This window comes from Anguilla rostrata, chromosome 4, assembly GCF_018555375.3.
Source record: "Anguilla rostrata isolate EN2019 chromosome 4, ASM1855537v3, whole genome shotgun sequence".
Lineage (NCBI taxonomy): Eukaryota > Metazoa > Chordata > Actinopteri > Anguilliformes > Anguillidae > Anguilla > Anguilla rostrata.
This window is the reverse complement of record NC_057936.1, coordinates 11,726,815-11,746,635: the sequence shown is the minus strand read 5'-3', so window position 1 is coordinate 11,746,635 and position 19,821 is coordinate 11,726,815. Positions and strand designations below refer to the sequence as shown.

Sequence of the window (19,821 nt, the reverse complement as noted above, 5' to 3'; positions counted from 1 at the left end):
GGGTTCTAGAACTCCGCCGTTTGCAGTTACCAGTATCCATTGTGACATCAGTATCAGAATGTTCCGTTCAGAACGTTCTAACCACGTATTTTGTGATCTCGGACCTTAAAAGGGTTCAATCGAATATCTCCCCATGCCGGAGCTGAACCGCTTTGAGACGTAGGGAAGTTGGCAGGTAGAGGGGGGCTTACCTTCCAGGACGGTGAGTTTGGCGCTGGTGTTGATCTCCCCCGCGCTGTTGGTGGCGGTGCACTCGTAGATGGCCTCGTCCCGGTGCGTTCGGAGGGGCTGTATCCGGAGCACGGACCCCGACCCGTCGTCAAACTCGATCACCTGCCCCGAAAAGAGACGTCCGATCTTAGGACACGCAGGCTCCGATTTCCATATTAAAAAGGGAGCGGTGGGGGGAAGTGGGGTTTGGGGGGAGCACTGCGGAGTGTGTGTGGCAGTGCCATTAAGCGAATCCCTCCATTCATCCATTATCTACACCCGCTTATTCTGGGTCAAGGTCATGCGGGGTGCTGAAGCCTATCCCAGCATGCACTGGGCCAGAGGCAGGAATACACCCTGGACAGGCTGCTAATCTATCACAGGACACACACTCAAACACTTACGCAAATTAGAGTCTCCAATTAGCCTACCTGCATGTCTTAAGACTGTGGGAAGAATGTGACGCCTGAATTTGTCCAATATTCTGATCTTTTATCCCATCTCTTTGATGTGATTTGCTCAGAAATCAGCACCAAGTTTCTCAATTAGACACACACACACCAGCAGAGAGACAGCAAGTGAGAGTTTCCTAACACTAGATAGGTCAGAGTGATGCTATCGCGCTTTGGGGACTTCATAATTAAAATTACTCCAACGCTGCAAATGCCATATCCTCCCCCTTCCACGACTTTCCTAAATATTTGGACTTACACTAACTGCGGTATTAAAATGAGAAAAAAATCGAATCAGTCAAGAAATACAGCCAGTTCAAGCTGTTTTTCGTCAGAACCCCCCAACAATAGACAACAAGTCCTTCAACTCAGGGGCGAACGTGCTGCCATCTACTCCAACATGCTGTTCAGCTACTGAATAACCAGTGCTTTGATACAAGCTTCCCAACAAGGCGCTCCCGAAACTTCCTTTGCACACAATCACACGATATTCATTCACTGCAATCGTCTGATGATGCTGATGAAGCCTTTAGGGTGGGGATGAATAATTATGACCGCTGCTGCACGACAACTGTGTGAAATGTAACCGATTTGTGTGTGTACGGCCCCAGAAAACTACCAGAGCTGCGTGTTGTCTGTGGAACTGATATGAATGACGGTGCGTAGGCTCTAAGGAGAAGGGAGGGAGAAATGTGCTAAATTTGTTATGACCGAAATTACCGAAAAATATTGTACTTTGTATTTCTTGAACTACTTTCCATTCCATTTCCATATTCAGTTTTGACGTGCACATTTTTGCGCTTTTCTCAGTATTTTTGTGATATGTCTCCCTTAGTCTACATAACAAAATTGCTATAATTTATAAATATAACATTGAGGTTTTTTTCAGCTTTTTATTTCAGACTCTAAAAAGAGGTTCAAAGCAGGTTTTGCAACTCAAATTGATTGGGTCGTATCCTTTATTTCAAGAAAAGAGTTTTGCAATACATGATTTCATTATCTTTATCAAATTGGGTTGTTACTGGTGCAGAAATCGATGCTGTAATGCTGGATACGTCTGACGCCGCTGCCAGCTCATGTGTAGGAGCTTATCTTCACAAAATACAACTTGGGGAAATTTGAGTAACAGCATAATAGCTACAGATGTATTCCACCCAGGGAAGCTTTTTGATGTTTTATTTAATTTACCCAAGCTCATGCAAATCACAGGCAACAGGTAAAGTGGGGCTTCAACAAAGAAGGGAGAAAAAGTATTAACAAACAAAAAACAACAAAACATGTTAGCCTTACATTCTGTAGTTTTTTGCAGTTCAGAGTAAGGATGAATAACGATGTTCTGATTTATAAAAACATTTGCATTTGAACATTTGAAACTTGATTTGACTGTTTACCTCAGTGTTATAAAAGGCTGTTATGCCTATATAACATGCCCTATTGTTCATTGCTTGTTAAACACAGCTTAAAAAAGCAAATTAACTTTTATTGATGCCATTGTGAAACCATGACTTTAATACTTAAGTTCACCAACAGTGCCAGTGATTATAATGGTAAAACCCATTTTCTTTGGCATAAACTTTGGGTTAAACTCCACATACTTCCGGTTTTAGCATCACACACTTCCGTTTTAAAAAAAAAATCTGAATACAAATACAAATAATTTTTTGGTTGAACAAACACAGACACCGATAAAAATAGCGGCAGCTCCCTCCACCGCTAACGCAGACGCCGGGCAAAGCCAATCATCACCTTTTCGAGGAGGCCGCCCCTCGTCCGGCGCTCAGAAGCCGGCGCGTCGCTGCGCCCGGTAACGGCGGGTTTCAGGCACGTGGCGCGGACGGATAATAGCGATCCGCTGTGAAGCACGCGTGTGGGCTGAGGCACAGGCGTCCCGTGTTGAGATTATCCTACTGGAAGCCACCGGCGGCGGTGTTCCCTCCACTGCTGAAGCTAATAGAACGCCGGTGTGTGTGTCGCGTCCTGAAGAGTGTCGACAGCTTTGGGGTCGTTGGAAGTGAGGAAAGGTTTTGTTGCTGAGGGGGCTGGGCGTGTGTTAAATAACTGAAGGATTCTCTACTGGCAGACATGGGACGCGGGGAAGCGGGCCGGGTAGCGGGGGGTGGGGCAGGAGTAGGGGTGGGGGCGGGGGGGGTGGGTTGGGTTGGGGGGGGGGGGCATCCCGAGGGCCCGAACGCACCTCGAATCGCTGAGAGCTGACTTTCTTCCCCTTCTTCATCCACGTGATCCGAGGCTTGGGCTCGCCGACCGCCTGGCACACAAAAGACGCCACGCCCCCAGAAATCCCGATTTGGTCATCCGGGGATTTGATGAAGCTCGGCAAGCCTGAGAGAGAGAGAGAGAGAGAAAGTGAGAGAGTTAGAGAGAGAGAAAGCACAATGTGTACCAGCCTGTCACAACCTGAGGGACAGTGAGAGGGCACCCGACAAATACAGTATAACAACTGTACAGATAATACAGCACAATCTGTTTAACTTGCAAATATTACAATTACAGTATTAAATAGAACGATGTGAAAAAGAAAGGGAGACACAATGACAGAGACAGAGAGAGAGACAGAGAAAGTGGAAGAGAGACAAAGAGGGAGAGAGAGGGCACTTTTAATGCCGTGTCAGATATCACAGGATTTTCCCAGTCTCTTTTTTCCCCAGCTTGTATCATTTACACTGTAGCACTGTGAGTTTCAACATGTTGGTACCACGTGACCCGGTGCCAAAAAAAGGGGAAGCTTTTTATTTTTTTATTTTTCGTACACTCACAATGATATCTCACTGCTGCCGCGATCCCGCTCTGCCGCATTATTAATGTGAGCCCAAACCATCCCTGTTGCTCTCACCTAATAATCTAAGGCCGAGTAAGCGCACAGCCTGAGTCTGCTGGTCTTCACTCTCCCAGAGAAGGGATCAGCGACGCAATTTGCAGCTCCGACAGAGCAAACTCCACGGCGGCAATCGCTGACCCTTATCCCTCGGTAATGATTTGCGGAATTATTACAGGACGCGAAACATTCCCCCCCGTCACGCACTTGAGGGTGAAGCGCACACGACACGATCCATTCCCCCTTGGATTATTAGCTCAAAATGCATAATGCGAGAGAGTGCGTTTGAGGGCAGATCGGACCGTGTTTCTCCGAGCCCCTTGGCGGCGGCTTGTCTTCGCGTCGGCGGTGTTAATTGGGAGGGGGGTGGGGGGGGGGTTAATAAAATGCGAAACGGTAACGCCGAAAGGAGAGGCGTTGAAGCGGTGAGCCTCGCTGTCTCGGGTTCCCCAGATCCTCTTTTCTGCCCTTTTAAAATAAAAACCGTGCTCGTTTCGCCCGTTCTCGTCCGTGCTCGCGGCTAACCGGGCTCTCTTACGCGCTCGGTGTCGTAAAAGGAAATAAAAACTGTGTCGCCCTTGTGCCTCTCTTGACTAAGCTGGTTCCTCCATATTTGTAGTCATTTGCCTGGTGTGGTTGAGAGACTGACCGCACGGCATATGGTATTCCATTAAGGGAGGCCTACACAAAGGGACTCACACAGTCGCACAATGAACAAACCCGGCCCAACAAAACACACACTTAAATAATTTATAATCACATGCATCGGAAATACAGTGCATATACTACACACTCACGGCTACACACTTTACAGAGCATAGGCTACGTAGTATGTGTGTCAGTTTAACTTAACAGCACATAACAATATAAATACAAAGTATAATTCATTTAAATTTGGGGAAAAAACCACTGAACCTAACAGGGTTAAACAAAACAATAAAATACTCAAGTTCAAATATGGGATATTGCACTGTGTATGGCCTGGCTACCTCAACACGACACAAAGGCATATTCTGGCTTCATTTCAAGACAAGGAATTTGGTTTGGGACCAGCCAGACAGAGTTATTATATTACCGGCATCAATAATATTCGGAAAAAACATAAGTTAATTCGTTCAGAATGCACTCGCATGCAAATTATAACAACATGACTTCATCCACATTGCGCTGGCAGGAACATTAGCTGCATGGGAAGACATTAGTGCTCATTTTTGCGAACTGGAGGGACGGCATTCAAGCCACAGTAAGCTTAATATTTTAAAATATTGTTGTGGAACACAATAATGAGGAACACTAATGCATGTGCATTTTTCCCCACTGCCATGGAAAAGGATTTTTTACTGGCCTAATATTTTCTAGTTGTGGGCGGGCTGATGACAAGATGTTAACCATCGGAAAATGACTTGGTTTTGGTGATTGCGTTATGTGAGCTGTTTCTTTTTAACCATTCTACATTAACATTCATTATTGATACGAAATGGAATAAAGCAAATCGCCAAGCGTGTAAATCTTAGCATTTGAAAGGAGCTTGTTGCTTTACCAGAGAGCAGTCACACCACCCAGAATCCTCCTCCTCCCACCAGCCAACGTCGAGGGCATGCCCTGAGTCTTCTCTCCCTGTCTGAGCCACAAGGCCCCTGACAGAAGGACAAGGAGCAAGTGTAGCCCTCATGTCAGCTAGCAGACCCGGGTCAAATAAGCATTCAAAATAATTTCACCTTGCTAGTAGCTAGATGCTAGTAGAATTAAAAAATCGTTCATGAATATCCCTGATCTGTTACAGTTAATACTGCCAAGCGAAACGCAATCACATAGAGAATAATTTTGTTGTGAATATTGGAGATTGACAAGCTTTCTAAAGGGTTAAAGTATTGCAAATTATTTTTAGCACACCTGTCAGTAGGTGCATCTCAGCGTTGTTGTTTGTTTAGTTTTTTTTGCAATCTTCTTTTCTTTGATTATGGCAGAATAATGCAAAAAAACATCTTTGAATTTTTTTTCCTCCTTGCTTTTTAACGAGCCTCATTGCCACTTCAATTTGTGCGTATCTTAATCTTGCCAGATTTTACTTCTAAGATCAATGGCTTTAAGGTCAGGGTGATGCCAAATGTTTAGCAAGCAAATCGCAACTCCCGAGAAGAACACCCAGTGACAAACGCTGCTAAATAAGCCATTTGTTACCGTCGCGCAACACTTCTGTTCACGGTATAGTCTCAGCTACAGCTCGTGCTAATGGAAGCACTATAAATTCACACAGAACCAGCGGAACCCGCGATACTCAGCGGTTGACTAATGCGCCGCGAGCATCATGCCGGAGTAACTGTTAATGCGACATTACCGGGAATGTGCGAGTACCTGACGTCTACGTCACGGTTCGAAATCTCAGGCTCCCCCCGCTGAATAAAGGAAGGCGCAAACCGTTCTGCAGCGGAGGCTGAAAACAGCTCACGGTCTCCAAAGAGCGTCCAATCAAAACGCTGCTGCCGCCGCCCGCCTTCCGCTCCCTTATTTATCCGGCAATAAAGGCTCCGCGGGCAAAAGGAGAGCAAAATCAATATCTAGTTAACATAATGTAGCACCTTCCTGAAAAACAAAAAACACACACCTGTCTACCTCGCAACAGCCGATATCAAATCACTTGCGCGGGGCTCGGGGTAAGAGAGATGCAAGCGTAGCCAGTTCCGTTACCCTTGCCCTCGGGACCGCAGTATCTCAGCTGTTGTTAGAGAGAGGCCATTCAGAGAAGGCTGCAGACACTGGTAACCTGGCTCTGTGTCTGAGTTTATGACCTCGACCTGCACCTGACACTGTCGGGTGTGTGTGTGGTCCCCACTTGGCTAATTTCATATATTTGTGTGTCACCTCGGGTAAATATTATGATTATCTTAAAAATGTTTTTGTCTGCTTTGTTTTAAAAAAATGTTTAGACTCTATGGACCCCACATAGATGGTGTGCGAGTGTGTGTGTGTGTGCGTCTGTGCATTTGCTTCAGGAGAGTGTGTGTGTGTGTGTGTTATCACTGCCTTATCAGTCTTTTAGTCTGTGTAGACCCCCAAAACTCATCACACCTCCGCAACATAGACACACACAAACACCTGTGACCCTTTGAGCCTGCTGAATGGATTTGACCCTTGCCCTCCTGGATCAGTCTTTAGACGGCCGCTTGCTTCTGCCTTGACTGATGTATCTGAATGCCACCCACATTCAGAAGGTTTCACTGCTGTGGTCTGACATGAAGAAATCAGACCTGGGTCAAATCCATATATTTTTTGGGATTCAAATACTTTTCTGTGCTCTATTGATCTTGCCTGGTGTAATTAAGCTTGCCAATATGACCAGAAGGGCAGGGTTTGTGCTTTTTGGGAGTATTTCCTTGGTTCCAGTACACCAGACAAGATCAGTAAAGTGTAGAAAAGCATAAAAGTATTTGACCCAGGTCTGGAAGATAGGCAATTTCTCCTGTTCTTTTCCTTCAGACGAAGCGGGCCACAAAGCACGGCCATTTCGCACAAACGGCGCAATTTCACGTCTGAAGAGAAACCCTTAGAACAAAAGGACGCTTCGCTCCAACGCTAGGGCACAGCACGTCGTCTTCCCCGGCAGAGGACTCGCGCGACTCTCAAAGACTTCCAACCTAATTAGCATCACTCTGACCCTGGCGAGTCCGCCTTTTTGTAGCATCTGTCACACAGTAGTTCTGTTAAACTTCATAAGCATACGGAGGCTTTTTTTCCTTCAGGAAAGAGACCAGAGGGACTAAGCATGGATGTGCATAAAGGCGAGAGCACAGCACCAGGCAGGCCCTGGGAGCCTGGCACCGCAGCGAAAGGGCAAAGATCACAGAGAAATGAAGACATTTACAAAGCAGAGGAGACTAGCAGAGGAGCTCCTCACGAACATCCTAAAGGAGGGGTCGGCATCTAAATTTGGCCTCAGGACAAATTATTTTTTTTCAAGTCAGCCCAGAACATAGCTGCTCAGCAAACCCATCATAAGGCCTACATTACAGCTTGTACATAAAACATTGCTCACATCCAGAAGGCCTGCATAGGAAAATAAAATCTGATAAAACTGGCAATATCTGTTGAATTATCATTGCATCTCTGTTCCTTGATTGGGATTCTGGAGAATATGCTTTAAACAACATAAAAAACGAATTCATGTGTTACCAGTTCATTTAGATACACGTTTTTTCCAAGTTGATTTTGGGGGAGAGATGAGCGATCATGAACTGAAGCTGTTCAGTTTTATGACCACGAAATGACTTGAGATCGGCCCACTCGACTGAATTCTCAGGTATCGACACACATTGCTGAGCATCGCTTCGCTTGATTACTGTTCAGCTCCGAAGCGCCAGAGCCTATGTATGACTATGCATCGAAACTCGATCGTTTATACCTCAGTCTGAGGGTAATGGCAGAGGGGACAAATGCATTTTTTTTGTGTGTGTGTGTGTGTGGAGTTTTGCCCTTGCCCTTGAGACCATGGGTCATGGTCAGCAGCGGTCGGAGGGCCGTTTTCGACAAGGCGAGTGACGCGGACGGAAGCGATCATCGGCCGAGGCGGGCAATCGCGTCCAAGCCGCCCTCCTCTCCTCCGCGCCTGTCGGCAGGCACCGGTTCGGGCAGCCTCCCAAATAACACGGTCTAGTCCTTGGGATGGCCAGCCGCTGACTTTGCAGGCTGATTATAAAAATAAATGAGCCAAGGAAACATCTTGTTTATTCCCCCCCACCCCCCACCCCCCACCCCCCCGGCAGCAGAGTCCTCCAGCGCTGGCTGGCCGTCTCTGAGTGGCAGCTTTTCCCCCGCTCGGAAACGACGGGGTCCCCCCCCCTGCTCCCGCTAACGCTTCGATTTACGCCCCGCCGTAAAAGCTCGGGGATTGGACTGCGCCGCAATCGAATCCCTCGCAGGCTGGGGTCAACAAATCACGTCGCTCGCTTTCCTCAAGCACCGTTTTTTCCCGCTGCTTAAGCTGGAAGGGTTTGTTCTTCTTCTCTGCTGGTGCTTGTTCCCTTTTCTTCGTAAGCTGGGCTCGCGCGTCCGCATTACTGTGCCTTCTGAGCAGGCGCGGACGCCCTGAAGAACCTTCGTAGTTCAGTCACGTGGGGGCACTGGAGGGAAGACCGAAGGTCTTTAGGAGCCCCCCCCCGACCAGCAGGACGGCTAAACCGTTACCGGCCGGCAATAACTAGCACGGCTACACGCCATAAACCGGGGAACGAGAGGCGAGGGACAGGCCCGGAGGCTCGCGCCCGAGCACGGGGGCCCACTCGAAGCATGTCCACGGACACGGTAAGGGGTCAAAGGGCACGCCTGCCACGCTCGCTTGGAGAGAGAGCTCTCTCCCCGAGCCGATTAGGAAGCGTCTGCGCGGGGCCCGGGGGCCGAAGAGCTTTCGGGGCGGCCGCTGAAAATGAAAAACAGCTGTGCACCTGTCCTAACATCTGGAGCCAGCAGCCCTCAGTGACATGTGTTGTGCTGCCTGCAGCTGACCAACAGAGTGAAACGAGACTATAAAAAGAAACCAACGCTGGGCTCCCTTTTCTCTCTCTCTCTCTCTCTCTCTCTCGGTCTCATTCTCAGTCTCTTTTTCCAGGATTCAATCGATATTTGTCCTTCGCTGTACAGCGTCTCATAAATAAATCAAGCGTTATTTGTTACCCTACCTCAAACACAGTGAGGCAAGTTACTTTTGCCGATTGCTGAATTTGTCCGACCGAAAAAAAAAAAAAAAAACACCAACTGACCCTTCAATGTTGAGGACAATGTTCATCAAATCCGTTGTCTCTACTCGTATAGGCTACTCTCTATGTGCCTCTTCATCTTAAATTGAGTGCACATAAATTACCACACTGGATTTCAGAAGGAAAGTAGTCTTCGCTGAGTGAGTGGAGGTGAAGCCGTACCAAGACTGCCAGCGATCAGAGACTCCTCCAGAATTCCATTTTAAGTCTGCAGAATGCTATTGAGAGGCACTCTGAGATGAGTTTTAGTGATCAATAAACACATCAGAGTGCAAACCGTTCACTCTCTTTAATAATACATTAGCAACTTATCATTTCCACTTAAGAGCTTATTATTCATTTGTTAGATTGTACTGGAAAAAGTTTTTTTTTTTTTTTTTGGAGGAGCGTTCTATTACTGCGTTCTTTACGGCATTAGAAAACACAACGTCAAGTTTTTTTTTTTTTTTTCTCAGATAACCTCAAAAGCCTTTTTAGCTTGTCTGCCTAATTTAACGAAACGCTGTCTTAATTGCCGACAAAATACGCTAATTGTGGCAATCAACCATTAATGCATTTTGTCAAGTTCGTCTAATTAAACAACTCAACAAAAGGGAGGAAAACAGGAGCCACCATTTGCTGTTGCACTTAACAGGGTGATTTACTATCTTCTCGTTTAATTGACATGTCTGAAGTCTCAATATGCATAAATAATAGGCTAGGTTTTCAAGAGAGTAATTTTGATATGCCTGTTCAATACCTGTTGGAATGTAAAAACTACTGTACATTACATTACATTACAGGTATTTAGCAGACGCTCTTATCCAGAGCGACTTACACAACTTTTTTACATAGTATTTACTCTATCCATTATACAGCTGAATTATACTGAAGCAATTTCTGCTTTAAGTACCTTGCTCAGTACAACCAGTGCCCTACCGAATCGACTGCGAACCTTTCGTTTAATAGCCAGTTCTTACCTCAATGTGCTACACTCCGTCCATAACTGTAGGTGTTATGTTACATATCTATGGTCAGTGAAAAGTCAAAAATTTAGTTTTTTGATTAAAAAATAGAGAAAATTGTCTTTTTTTACTAGAGGACCCAACTAAGCCATGATACTTCACCAAAACAATCAAGAGCAACATTATCCTCTTGAAGCAGTAATGCTCTTGTGGTGTATTTTCTCCCTTCTCACAAATCATGTCCTCCTAAACTTTTAACTTGCGCGCAAAAATTTCTGCAACTTTTATTTTATGACGTACACATGAATTCCACACACCAAAACCACTTACGCTATACCTCTGCTAGCGAATGCTTGCTAAAATTTTTTTAAAAAGTGCATTTGAATGGAGCGCATTTTTATTCCTTCAAATTGTCGCTTTCAATGACAGCAGAATAAACGCAGAACAATGCCCTTCAGCTCACGGTTCGAGACATCCAGTCTTCGTTCCGCGGTGATTGAGCGTTCTCCCCTTAACCGCCACTGCGTGAAAAAACTGGGCCGAGGGTATTGTGCCCTGTTGACAAGGCTGAAGAAGCTCTGACAGGATTGGAGAAAAACTGGCAGAGATAAGCATATTTTTTTGGCTTCCCTTCTTAAGGCTTCTGTTGTAATCTCTCTCGAACAGCGCCGGAGAGGCCTGCGGCCGGGCCGTCCCGAACAGCGAGCGTCTCAAAGGTTCGACGAGGGGTTTTCCGGAAGCGGCTTAGGCCTTCATTGTCGTCGCGTCTAACGGCGCGCAAACTTTTAATAAAACCGCTAACCGTGAAACCAACCCCAGAAAGCTCACGAGCGCGGAATACGAGTGGTTCCCACGACGACTGAACGTCCGAAACTTCAAGGGGTTCAGCGGGCGCCTGACGGATGGGCCCCCCTCTCCGAAATCGAGGCGCGGGAGGGTGAAGGGACGGAGGCGCCCCGCCGGCGGAAGGGGGCCAAAGGGGGGGGGCAGGAGACAGAGACGCATTCCCCACTGTCAAGAGGAGGCGCGCTCCGTCCAGACTAATGCAGCCGAGCACCGACCCGAGGTGAGACTCAAACGCCGGCGCGGCGCGGGCTCCCATAAATACACCGACGGAGATTTAACGCAGCCTCCCGCACTCCATCAGACGACGGAAACTGAAAAAACCCGACTCGGGCCCGGCTCCGCGGTCTACCGCCACGCACTCTGTCCACCTCAGCACTCGGGAGTGATGGGCCCTCTGAATCATTTAAGAAGAGTTTGAGAGATAAGCTCCAAGTGCAATTATGGTTTTTTTTTTCCCCCACCCCCCCCACCCCCCCCTACTCTCCTACAGTGAAGTGCATTAAAGTAATGGTCCCCACGGCAGCAGCGGAAAACGGCGGAACGACACGCAAGTTTATCTCCTTGTTTTCACGTTTGGGAGGCGTTCCCAAACACGGCTGAGGTAAATATGTATTCAGTTAAGACGAATACATATATTCGTTTACTTCGCTGTGTGGGAATCCGTACTAGCTGCAAACGCTCGTTTGGAAAAGCTCTCACCGGTAATCGAGGTGAACGTCGCTACGTGAAAAGGAAGACTCGGAGCTTAACGTTGTCGCAACCTTAAGCGCGCGCGTCTCCCGTCAAAGGCCTCTGCATCCGCAACGCGCCCCGCCAGCGATTTCTGAACCGTGAATCACAAGCTGCGGTTTCCAGCGTTAATGTTGGCGCGCATCAAAGAGAGGCGAAGGGAAGCCCGACAGTAGCGCGTTATTCTTTCTCTCCACTTCTTCCCTGCTTCCCCCAGTCGTTCAGTCGCATTCTTGCTACGAGATAAGAACATTTTCCCGCTCTCTCCGCGCTAACGCTAGAGAGGAAGCCCACTCAGTCCAAAAGCGGCGCATTCCAGTCCCTTGTTTTGCCCTCATAAGGATGTTGTTACACTGAAGACACTGAGAACAGCAGCCTGGCACAATGGCAACGTTGTTCTTCGGAAATGCGCCCCGACCGCCTCCGAGGACGGTGGGGGGGGAGTTTGGGGGGGGGGGGAGAGTTTGAGAGCACTGGAGGAGTCAAAAGACTCGCACAATGGGGACTTGGCACAGACGCTGGGCCGCGAGCCAGAGAGACAGTGGTTCGTTGGGCTATGTTTCTATCAAGAGCTTTGAAAAGGTCGGCCCGGCAGTCACCTGGGGAACCTGCCTGCAACCTTGGGTTCAGCTGAAACGGAGACCCAGGCCCTCTGCTCGGAGGATGAACGCGGAGAAAACCAGCAAGGTGGCGGGCATCTCTTCCCGTCCGGCCTTGACGCCCTGCGGGCTAGACGATCGCGGCCCAAGTCGGGTTTACAGTCAGGTTTTGGGAAGGTTAGAGCTCAGACGGACGGACAAACGGACAAAGGAGGGAAGGCGGAGCAGCTGTCCTCCAGTGCCCGGCGAGGACATGCTGCGGCCTCTCGACCAGGCCCCGGGGAAGTCCCCTAGCGCTTTGACGCCGCCGAAGAGTCGGAACCCGTCACGTACCCTGAGGGCAGGAGCCAGGACACCGCGCTGTTTTTGGGCTGGCGAGCGGATGCGTGGAACCGACAGCACCGCAAACCGCTCGCTCCCATCAGCGATTCGCGGCGGGTCCGCTCCTAACAACAACTCAGCCAAGTCCGGCTTGTCGAGACGCGAAGGAGCGCGTCGCGGAAAGGGGGGGGGAGCCGTCCGTTATCCGTTCCCGAACTCGCCTGAACGTTGTGAGCGCAACACGACTGCGGGGGCGCTCCGCTCTCGTTACATCACTCCGGATCGGCCCGGACGTCCTCGGAGGGACGGCGGCGGACGAGGGAAACGCGCGGCCGACGTGCGCGCGCGGCCGACGTGCGCGCGCGGCCGACGTGCGCGCTCGTCCGTCCCGCCCGCCAGCCCGCCCGCCCGCTGAAACGAGACCGCGTCTCGGAAGAGCTCTCCGCTTTCCGTTCTCCAGCGTCGCCGTGACAGCCTGGCGGAATGAAAGCACGTTTTTTTGCTACGGGAAACCGAAAAAGTCTCGGCTGAGGAAAAATTAATCAGCGGTCTGACTGCATCGGGCAGGGACAGGTGAGCAGGGTAGAGCGCTCGCGTCGCTGATCACGGAGAGAGGCCGTGCCACAAGGTGCCCCCTTTACGCTGTTCCGCTGGCACAGCGCCAGGCCCTGGCACGAACGCCTCTTTCTTTGCGATTCAAATCGCTTGGAACTGGAACGAGGCGCCACGAGGAGTCGCCGCCACCCCCCACCCCCTCACCTTAGTGCAGCCCACATTGCTCACATGCACTTGTAGGGCAAAGAGAAAGTAGCCCCAAAGGACAGTGGTCCAACCGTGTGTGTGTGTGTGTGTGTGTGTGTGTCTATGCCTCCAAGTGCGTGTGGGCACGTGTGTGTCTGCATGTGCGTGTTGTTGTGTATGTGTGCCTGTATGTGTGTGTCCACATGTGTGTGTCAGTGTGTATGTGTGCCCATGTGTGTGTGTGCGTGTCTCTCAGATCTCAGTATGGCAACATTAGTGTGTACATGTGTCAGGTCCTCTTCGGGCACATGCAGACTACGGTCAGATATATGTTCCCTCTGTTGCGGTTCCATATTTTACCCTTCACCCTTTTCTAAACCCTGTCTGTGAAAAACACAAAATGACATCATCGTTAAAACGCACTGCATCCGCACTGACAAGAAAATCCATGGATAAACAACTTCAAATTGAATAGGTCCACAAGTGAAACTCAGCCCATGGCCCATCATGCTCAAATTACTCAACACAGCAACTGACTGCGATGCCAGAATTCACATCAATGAGGCTCGACGATCAGCGGTATGGCATTTTAAAAATATCTCGTCTTCTTTTTCAGGAAAAAAAAAAAAAAAAAACTGAAAAAGGGTCCCTTTGAAGAGCGTCCCTTTGGTGTTTTCTTTTATAATTCAGTGAGCTGTATCAGAAAAGGACGGCCTGTTCAGGATATCCAATGTCCATGAAGCTTATTCAGTTTAAATGCAAGATGTATCATTAAAATGAGGAAACACTTTGGTTCCAAACTCTCGCCGAAGTCCTGTCTATTCAAATTGAGAGGCTGGAGGACGAAATGACTGACTAACGATTCCTCGTATGAAATAACGATGCATTTTTATGCTGTCAAACATTCCTCGATTATCTTTGTTCAGAGCTAGCATAACATTAGCTCCCTGTCACAACCAATTGCCTTGTAGCCTTGCGTTAACATGTGTACAGCCTCCTTAAAAATGTTACTCTGATCAATGCACGTTGTAGTGGAAGTGTCTGCCGCAAGATTTATTTATTTACATAAAATAAACATATGATGTTCATGCAATTCTAGCGTCATCTTCCCTAATTTCCATATTTCCAGTATTTAGGCTAACGATTTCCAGATAAATAGCCTCAAACAGCATGCGTCTCAGGACAGACCCCCATCAGTTTTTCTCCAAGCATTTTAGGTAACCTTTGAGCTCACGGTGTGCACAGGATAGAATCGACTCTGCGTGACATCCAGATTTAATAGTTTTCGCCCTCAACGGAACTATGATAACCAAAGTAAGTTCCTCCTAAAAGCATGAAAGATAAAGAGATTCTTGAGCAGTGCAGTCATCAAAAGTCTTGAGGTGTTAAAAAAAAAAAAGTGAAAATTACAGAGCATGAATGACTGTCAGGCAAAAAATATTTCACAGGATATGTGGTAACTGTGAGCGAACGCAAGCAACAATGCATTATACATGAATGCATAATGCACGCTCGTTAGACATTTAGTAGGTACTGTAATACTGACACCGAAAGATTTCCCGTCACTGTTTCGCAGATCAGTCCTCGTGAAGCACTTTTTCTTTTACGTGCTCTTGGATGGCCCAACCAGAAAAAAAAAAAAAAATCGCTCGCTAAAAATGCCTATGGGGCATACGGTGTCAATTCGCGAAGGGTTAATTAAACTGTGAAAGGAAATCGAGTCTCGGAGGACAGCGCATAAATAACACTGAAATCTGTCCAAACAAGGCCCGTTCGGCTGTGGCGGAAAAAATACAATTTCCTTTCTTATATGTCAACACCTGCGGCTTCGCCACTCTAAAACAGTCGCTGCCAACATGAAACGTGTATGTAAAATATTAAGAACAGCTTTAAATGGGCGACGTTGGGGGGGAGGGGGGGGAGGGGGCAGATGTCTAATAATAGGAAATTGGATTTGCTTGTTTTCTTTGATAGTATTACACGCGAGGTAAAAGCTTTGCCACTTTGAACCTCGTGGAAATCGTTTTCCTTGTTCTGTTTATGTTTCCGCTTCTGTTTATCGTGCTGCCCACATATTTCTTTCTTTTTCTTTTTTTACCTGTTCCTTAATGTCTTCATTTCCTGTGATAATATAGCCGTCATGAATAATTAAACAGCACATTTTCTAAAAAAAACAAACCTAGCTTGATACATGGCCTGTGGAGCTCATTCCACTTCCAGCACCTAAAGTTAGGGGACTGGTGTGAAAACACAAGAGCAAAGGGATTTTGTGTCCGTGTGTGTGTGTGTGATTGTGTGCGTGTTTGTGTGTGTGTGCCTGTATGCGTATCTGTTTGTGTCTGTGTGCGTGCGCATGTGTGTGTGAGTGTCTGTGCGTGTCTGTCTGTGTGTGCGTATGTGTGTGTGTGTGTGTGTGTGTGTGTGTGTCTGTATGAGTATGTTTGTGTCTGTGTGCGTGCGCATGTGTGTGTCTGTCTGTGTCTGTGCGTGCGCATGTGTGCGTATGTGTGTGCCTGTGTGTGTGTGTGTTTGTGTGTGCCTGACTGTGTGTGTGTGTGGTGCTGTTGTGGTGCTCTGACTGTGTGTGGTGTGTGTCGGCCTGTCTGTGTGTGTGTGTGTGTGTGTGTCTGTTTGTGTGTGCGTACGTGTGCGCTTGACTGTGTGTGTGTGTGCGCCTGACTGTGTGTGTGTGCCTGTGTGTGTGTGTGTGTGCCTGACTGTGTGTGTGTGTGCCTGTGTGTGTATGTGTGTGTGTGTGTGTGCCTGTGTGTGTAGTGTGTGTGTCCTGTGTGTGTGTGTGTGTGTGGTGTGTGTGTGTGCCTGATTGCGTGTGTGTGTGTGTGCCTGTGTGTGTGTGTGCGCACGCACGCACGCGTGTCTGTGTGGTTCATTTGGTTTCCCGGCACACACCAGGCTGTCTATGACTGTACACCTGCCAGCGCCGGAATGTTCTTCTCCGCGCTGCCTGACAGGGTGCAGAGGGCATAAATTGTCAGAGAGTAGCTGAATCTCACCGTGCGCCTGTGCTTACGGGGAAGTGGGATAAAAACAGAGCCAGCCCGAGCGGGAGGGAGGGAGGAATAATTTAGGACGGCAGCGAAGGACGGGCCCCAACTCCGCATGCGCCTCGGTACTCTGACGGGCGACGTTCGGACCCTCGCGGTCGAAGCAGGGCGCCGGTACAGCCGCCGCGTTGCCGCCGTCGCCGCGCGATACGAATTCGCCCGCACTCGGATTCGAAATTCGTCTCCTTCCGCAATTAGCATTTCGCATCTGCCGCGGCGGCCCTGGACCTGGCAGTTAGGATGCCTATTACCGGAGCATTGGGGGCATGCTGCGCTGTTTGTTTGGGGGAAAGGAAAGTAATCACCATAATCAGCGTCTGATGGAGCCGCGGTGTAGTAATTATGGAATTACGCTCTGGCGCACGCGCACGCGTCACACACGCAAGCACCGAAACCGTACGCCGCTGTCACGATATTCAAATGCATCCGCGCCCCAGAATTTCTCATCTGACGGGCTGCTCCGACAGGCAAAGGAGGGATGCAAATGATTCGTGCGTACGGGGGGGAAAAAAATCAAGGAACAAGCGCGCTCATTTTATTATTTTTATTATTTTACGTCACCGCGTTTTTATCTCTCCTCTCCCTCCAGGAAGGACACGCGCCCTCCTCCCCCCCCCCCCTTCCCGTCCCTCCATAAGTCTGATTCTGGTGCAGGACACGTCGAAAAAACCCTGAAGCGCCGCTGGTCCGCGTGTATGAATTGAGCGATTAATCTAACGTCGTTAACCTATCCTCACTCGCCCGGTCGACCCCCCCCCCCACCCCCCCCGCCCCACCCCACCCCCCCCTTCCGCCGCCAGTCTCGCCCAGTGGCCCATAATCCTCCGATCGCAGCTGCTGACTGCCGGGTATCGCTTCCAAGCGTCTCCGACCTGCGATACGCTCGCGTTTAATTAAAATAATCAATTCCCGGCCTCCGAAAACCATATGGGCACTTAAAGACAATCCAATTTTAATCCCGCCGCTCTTTTACGGCATCGAGCCGCACTCGACTCTGATGGAGCCTAATCAATTTGTGGACGCCGCCCCCTTCGCCAACGCCGCGCGGGTCCTCGAGCGCCCGAGTCGATAGCAACCGAAGCCAAGCGTCATGGCCGCCTCCTCCCCCTGCAGTATTCAACATCACACAATGTGAACGGGCTCTGTTTTCATCGCAGAATCCCATAAAATGCACTTAGTCAAGGACACAAAGCCATTTTATTCAGGTTTATGTTCTCGTTCGTGTTCTTTCTTTATACCCTTTTCCCTTTTAATTGAACGCCGTCTTCGAGGCTGTTATGCGGCTGACTAATATGACCGAAACCATTGTTCTAATATCTCTCCTTTTTTTTCCCACTTTTGAGGATCTAAAGCGACTTGTGAAGAGGCGTTCTGGGTTTGCTGTCGCTCAGAGGAAGAACTGGCTGTTTAGTCTACAGATAAAAAAAAAAGGAAGTTTAAGCCTTTGAAGAGAAGATTTTTTGATTTTTTTTTCAAAATTCTAAGTCAGTGTTCTTCTAGAACTTTTTCAATTGTCAGTAGTGACAGTTACACCAGCATCGAAACGTTCAGTTAAGAACATTCTAATCACATATTTGTGATACCACACCTTAAAGGGTTAAGGCTAGAGTTAGGCAGTACCTACACAAGCTGTCGGGGAACATCGTTACAGGAGAACAGGAAGAAAGTTCTGGAAGAAGCAAAAATAATGTAGGCGCACAGATGGACGGATAAACAAATATATAAACAAATAAATGCCCGTCCAGCATCTCTTATACTACCACAGGTCTGCGGGGAACTACAGACAAATTTAAATTTGGAAGGCGTTCCTGATTGCAGACGGCAGATTGTGTCTGATTTCGCCGCAGCTGACAGGTGTGAACCTCACACATCAGCGATGAAAAGTGGCCATCGCTCAAAAGTAACGCCGAGGATGAGGTGGGCGTGGACGAGAGCCACATCTTATCTTGCATCTCGGTAACTCTGCTGCCAGGAACCTCAACCAAGTCAAAGGGAGACAGAGAGGAATATATATGTACCTGCGGCCCTAACTGGGATTCGAAGAGAACGCTTTTTTCCTCCGTGTTGATTATTAGGCTAAGATGCTTTTCCTCACGAATTATCTTCCCTGCGAAATGGAGATTAAGGTTAAGTTTGCATTGGCTAACATCTATTGCCTAGATGTTCTATGGTCCAGCAGGACAACAAGCCTGAAAGGCAGATTCTTAATGCACCACAAGAGCTGTGCCAAGTTAAATCACTACAGAAACCTCAGTGCTACTGCTCAACGTTCTCTAGCGAGAATAATAAATTTATTCTCTTGCTCTGTCCGCCAGACCCCTCCCCCATCGCCCCCTGCCTCCCGCTGTCACCCGTGAGTGTAAAAGCAGCATGACGCGGTGCGTTAACAGCCAGGGGCGGTCTCTGTTTCGCACTCCGAAACTTGGCACGGTCCATCCCGGGGAGCTGGGTAGCAGGGTGCGCGGGGGGGGGGGTCGCGTCTTCACGCTAACGTCAGCACCTGCTGGGGATTATGACACAGGCGGCCCGGGGGCCCGCGTGTGGCGGAGAGAGAGCTCCCGTCATTCCCCTCTCCCATTTTCACACGGCGGTAAGGCCGCTGGAAAAACCAGCAGCGTTACCGCCGTGGGCCTCGCGTGACTCAGGCTGTTCGCACGGCTTCCCAGCTGCTGGATCGAGGCGCTGGAATTGGTGATTACGCGCTGGTATCCGCACGTGACTCCTCTGCATTCCGCAGATAAAGGCGGAAAATAATATTCTTAAAATTACTTAAAAACAAGAGGCGCGTCTGTCAAGCCTTTCGGCTTGGGTGATCGTTCACGAAGAAGAACCAAGATCGTTGTTCCAAAACAAATGTGCACTTGGACCACCGGGGGTCCTGGCTGAGTTCCGGCCTCCTGCCTAGCTACTGAATTCGACCCCCTGGTGAGGGAACAGCTCTCTCCTACTCAAACCCAGGCATTCAGTCAGGAGAGCCCCCGCTGCGTCCTATGCTGCAAGGAAGCCAGCTGAGCTCTTTAGTCTCAAACCAGCACACGATCTACTGCTCCACGCTTCCTTCACCTTTCACCGGGCCTGGTGGGCCGCACGCTGTACAGCCTGCCCTGATGCTTCTCTCTCATTATGGGCAGCCATTTTAGCCGCTTTCTAGACGGAATCAAATTCTTTAATTAAAAAAAAAAAAAAAGTCACTCTCAAACAACGTGCTCATCATTCCGATGAGGCAAGGTTTATTTTTTTTTTAAGTGACTAAGCATAACAAAAATTTAACGTTTCAAGTTTTTTATTGGCACATTCACTGTTTACACAAGTATGAAAGGTGCGTGAAATT

At 48.7% G+C, this 19,821-nt stretch overlaps 1 protein-coding gene across 14 annotated transcripts in view; it reads right to left on the bottom strand.

The window, feature by feature from the left end:
• ptprfa (protein tyrosine phosphatase receptor type Fa) overlaps positions 1 to 19,821 on the bottom strand; it is a 224,410-nt gene that overhangs the window by 121,045 nt on the left and 83,544 nt on the right. For all 14 annotated transcript variants that reach the window (XM_064330628.1, XM_064330626.1, XM_064330630.1 and 11 more), the window contains exons 3-4: positions 2,857 to 3,002; positions 192 to 333 (exon numbers count right to left, since the gene is read on the bottom strand). In XM_064330628.1, the coding sequence (XP_064186698.1) occupies positions 192 to 333; positions 2,857 to 3,002 (288 nt within the window). The remainder of the gene's footprint in view (positions 1 to 191; positions 334 to 2,856; positions 3,003 to 19,821) is intronic.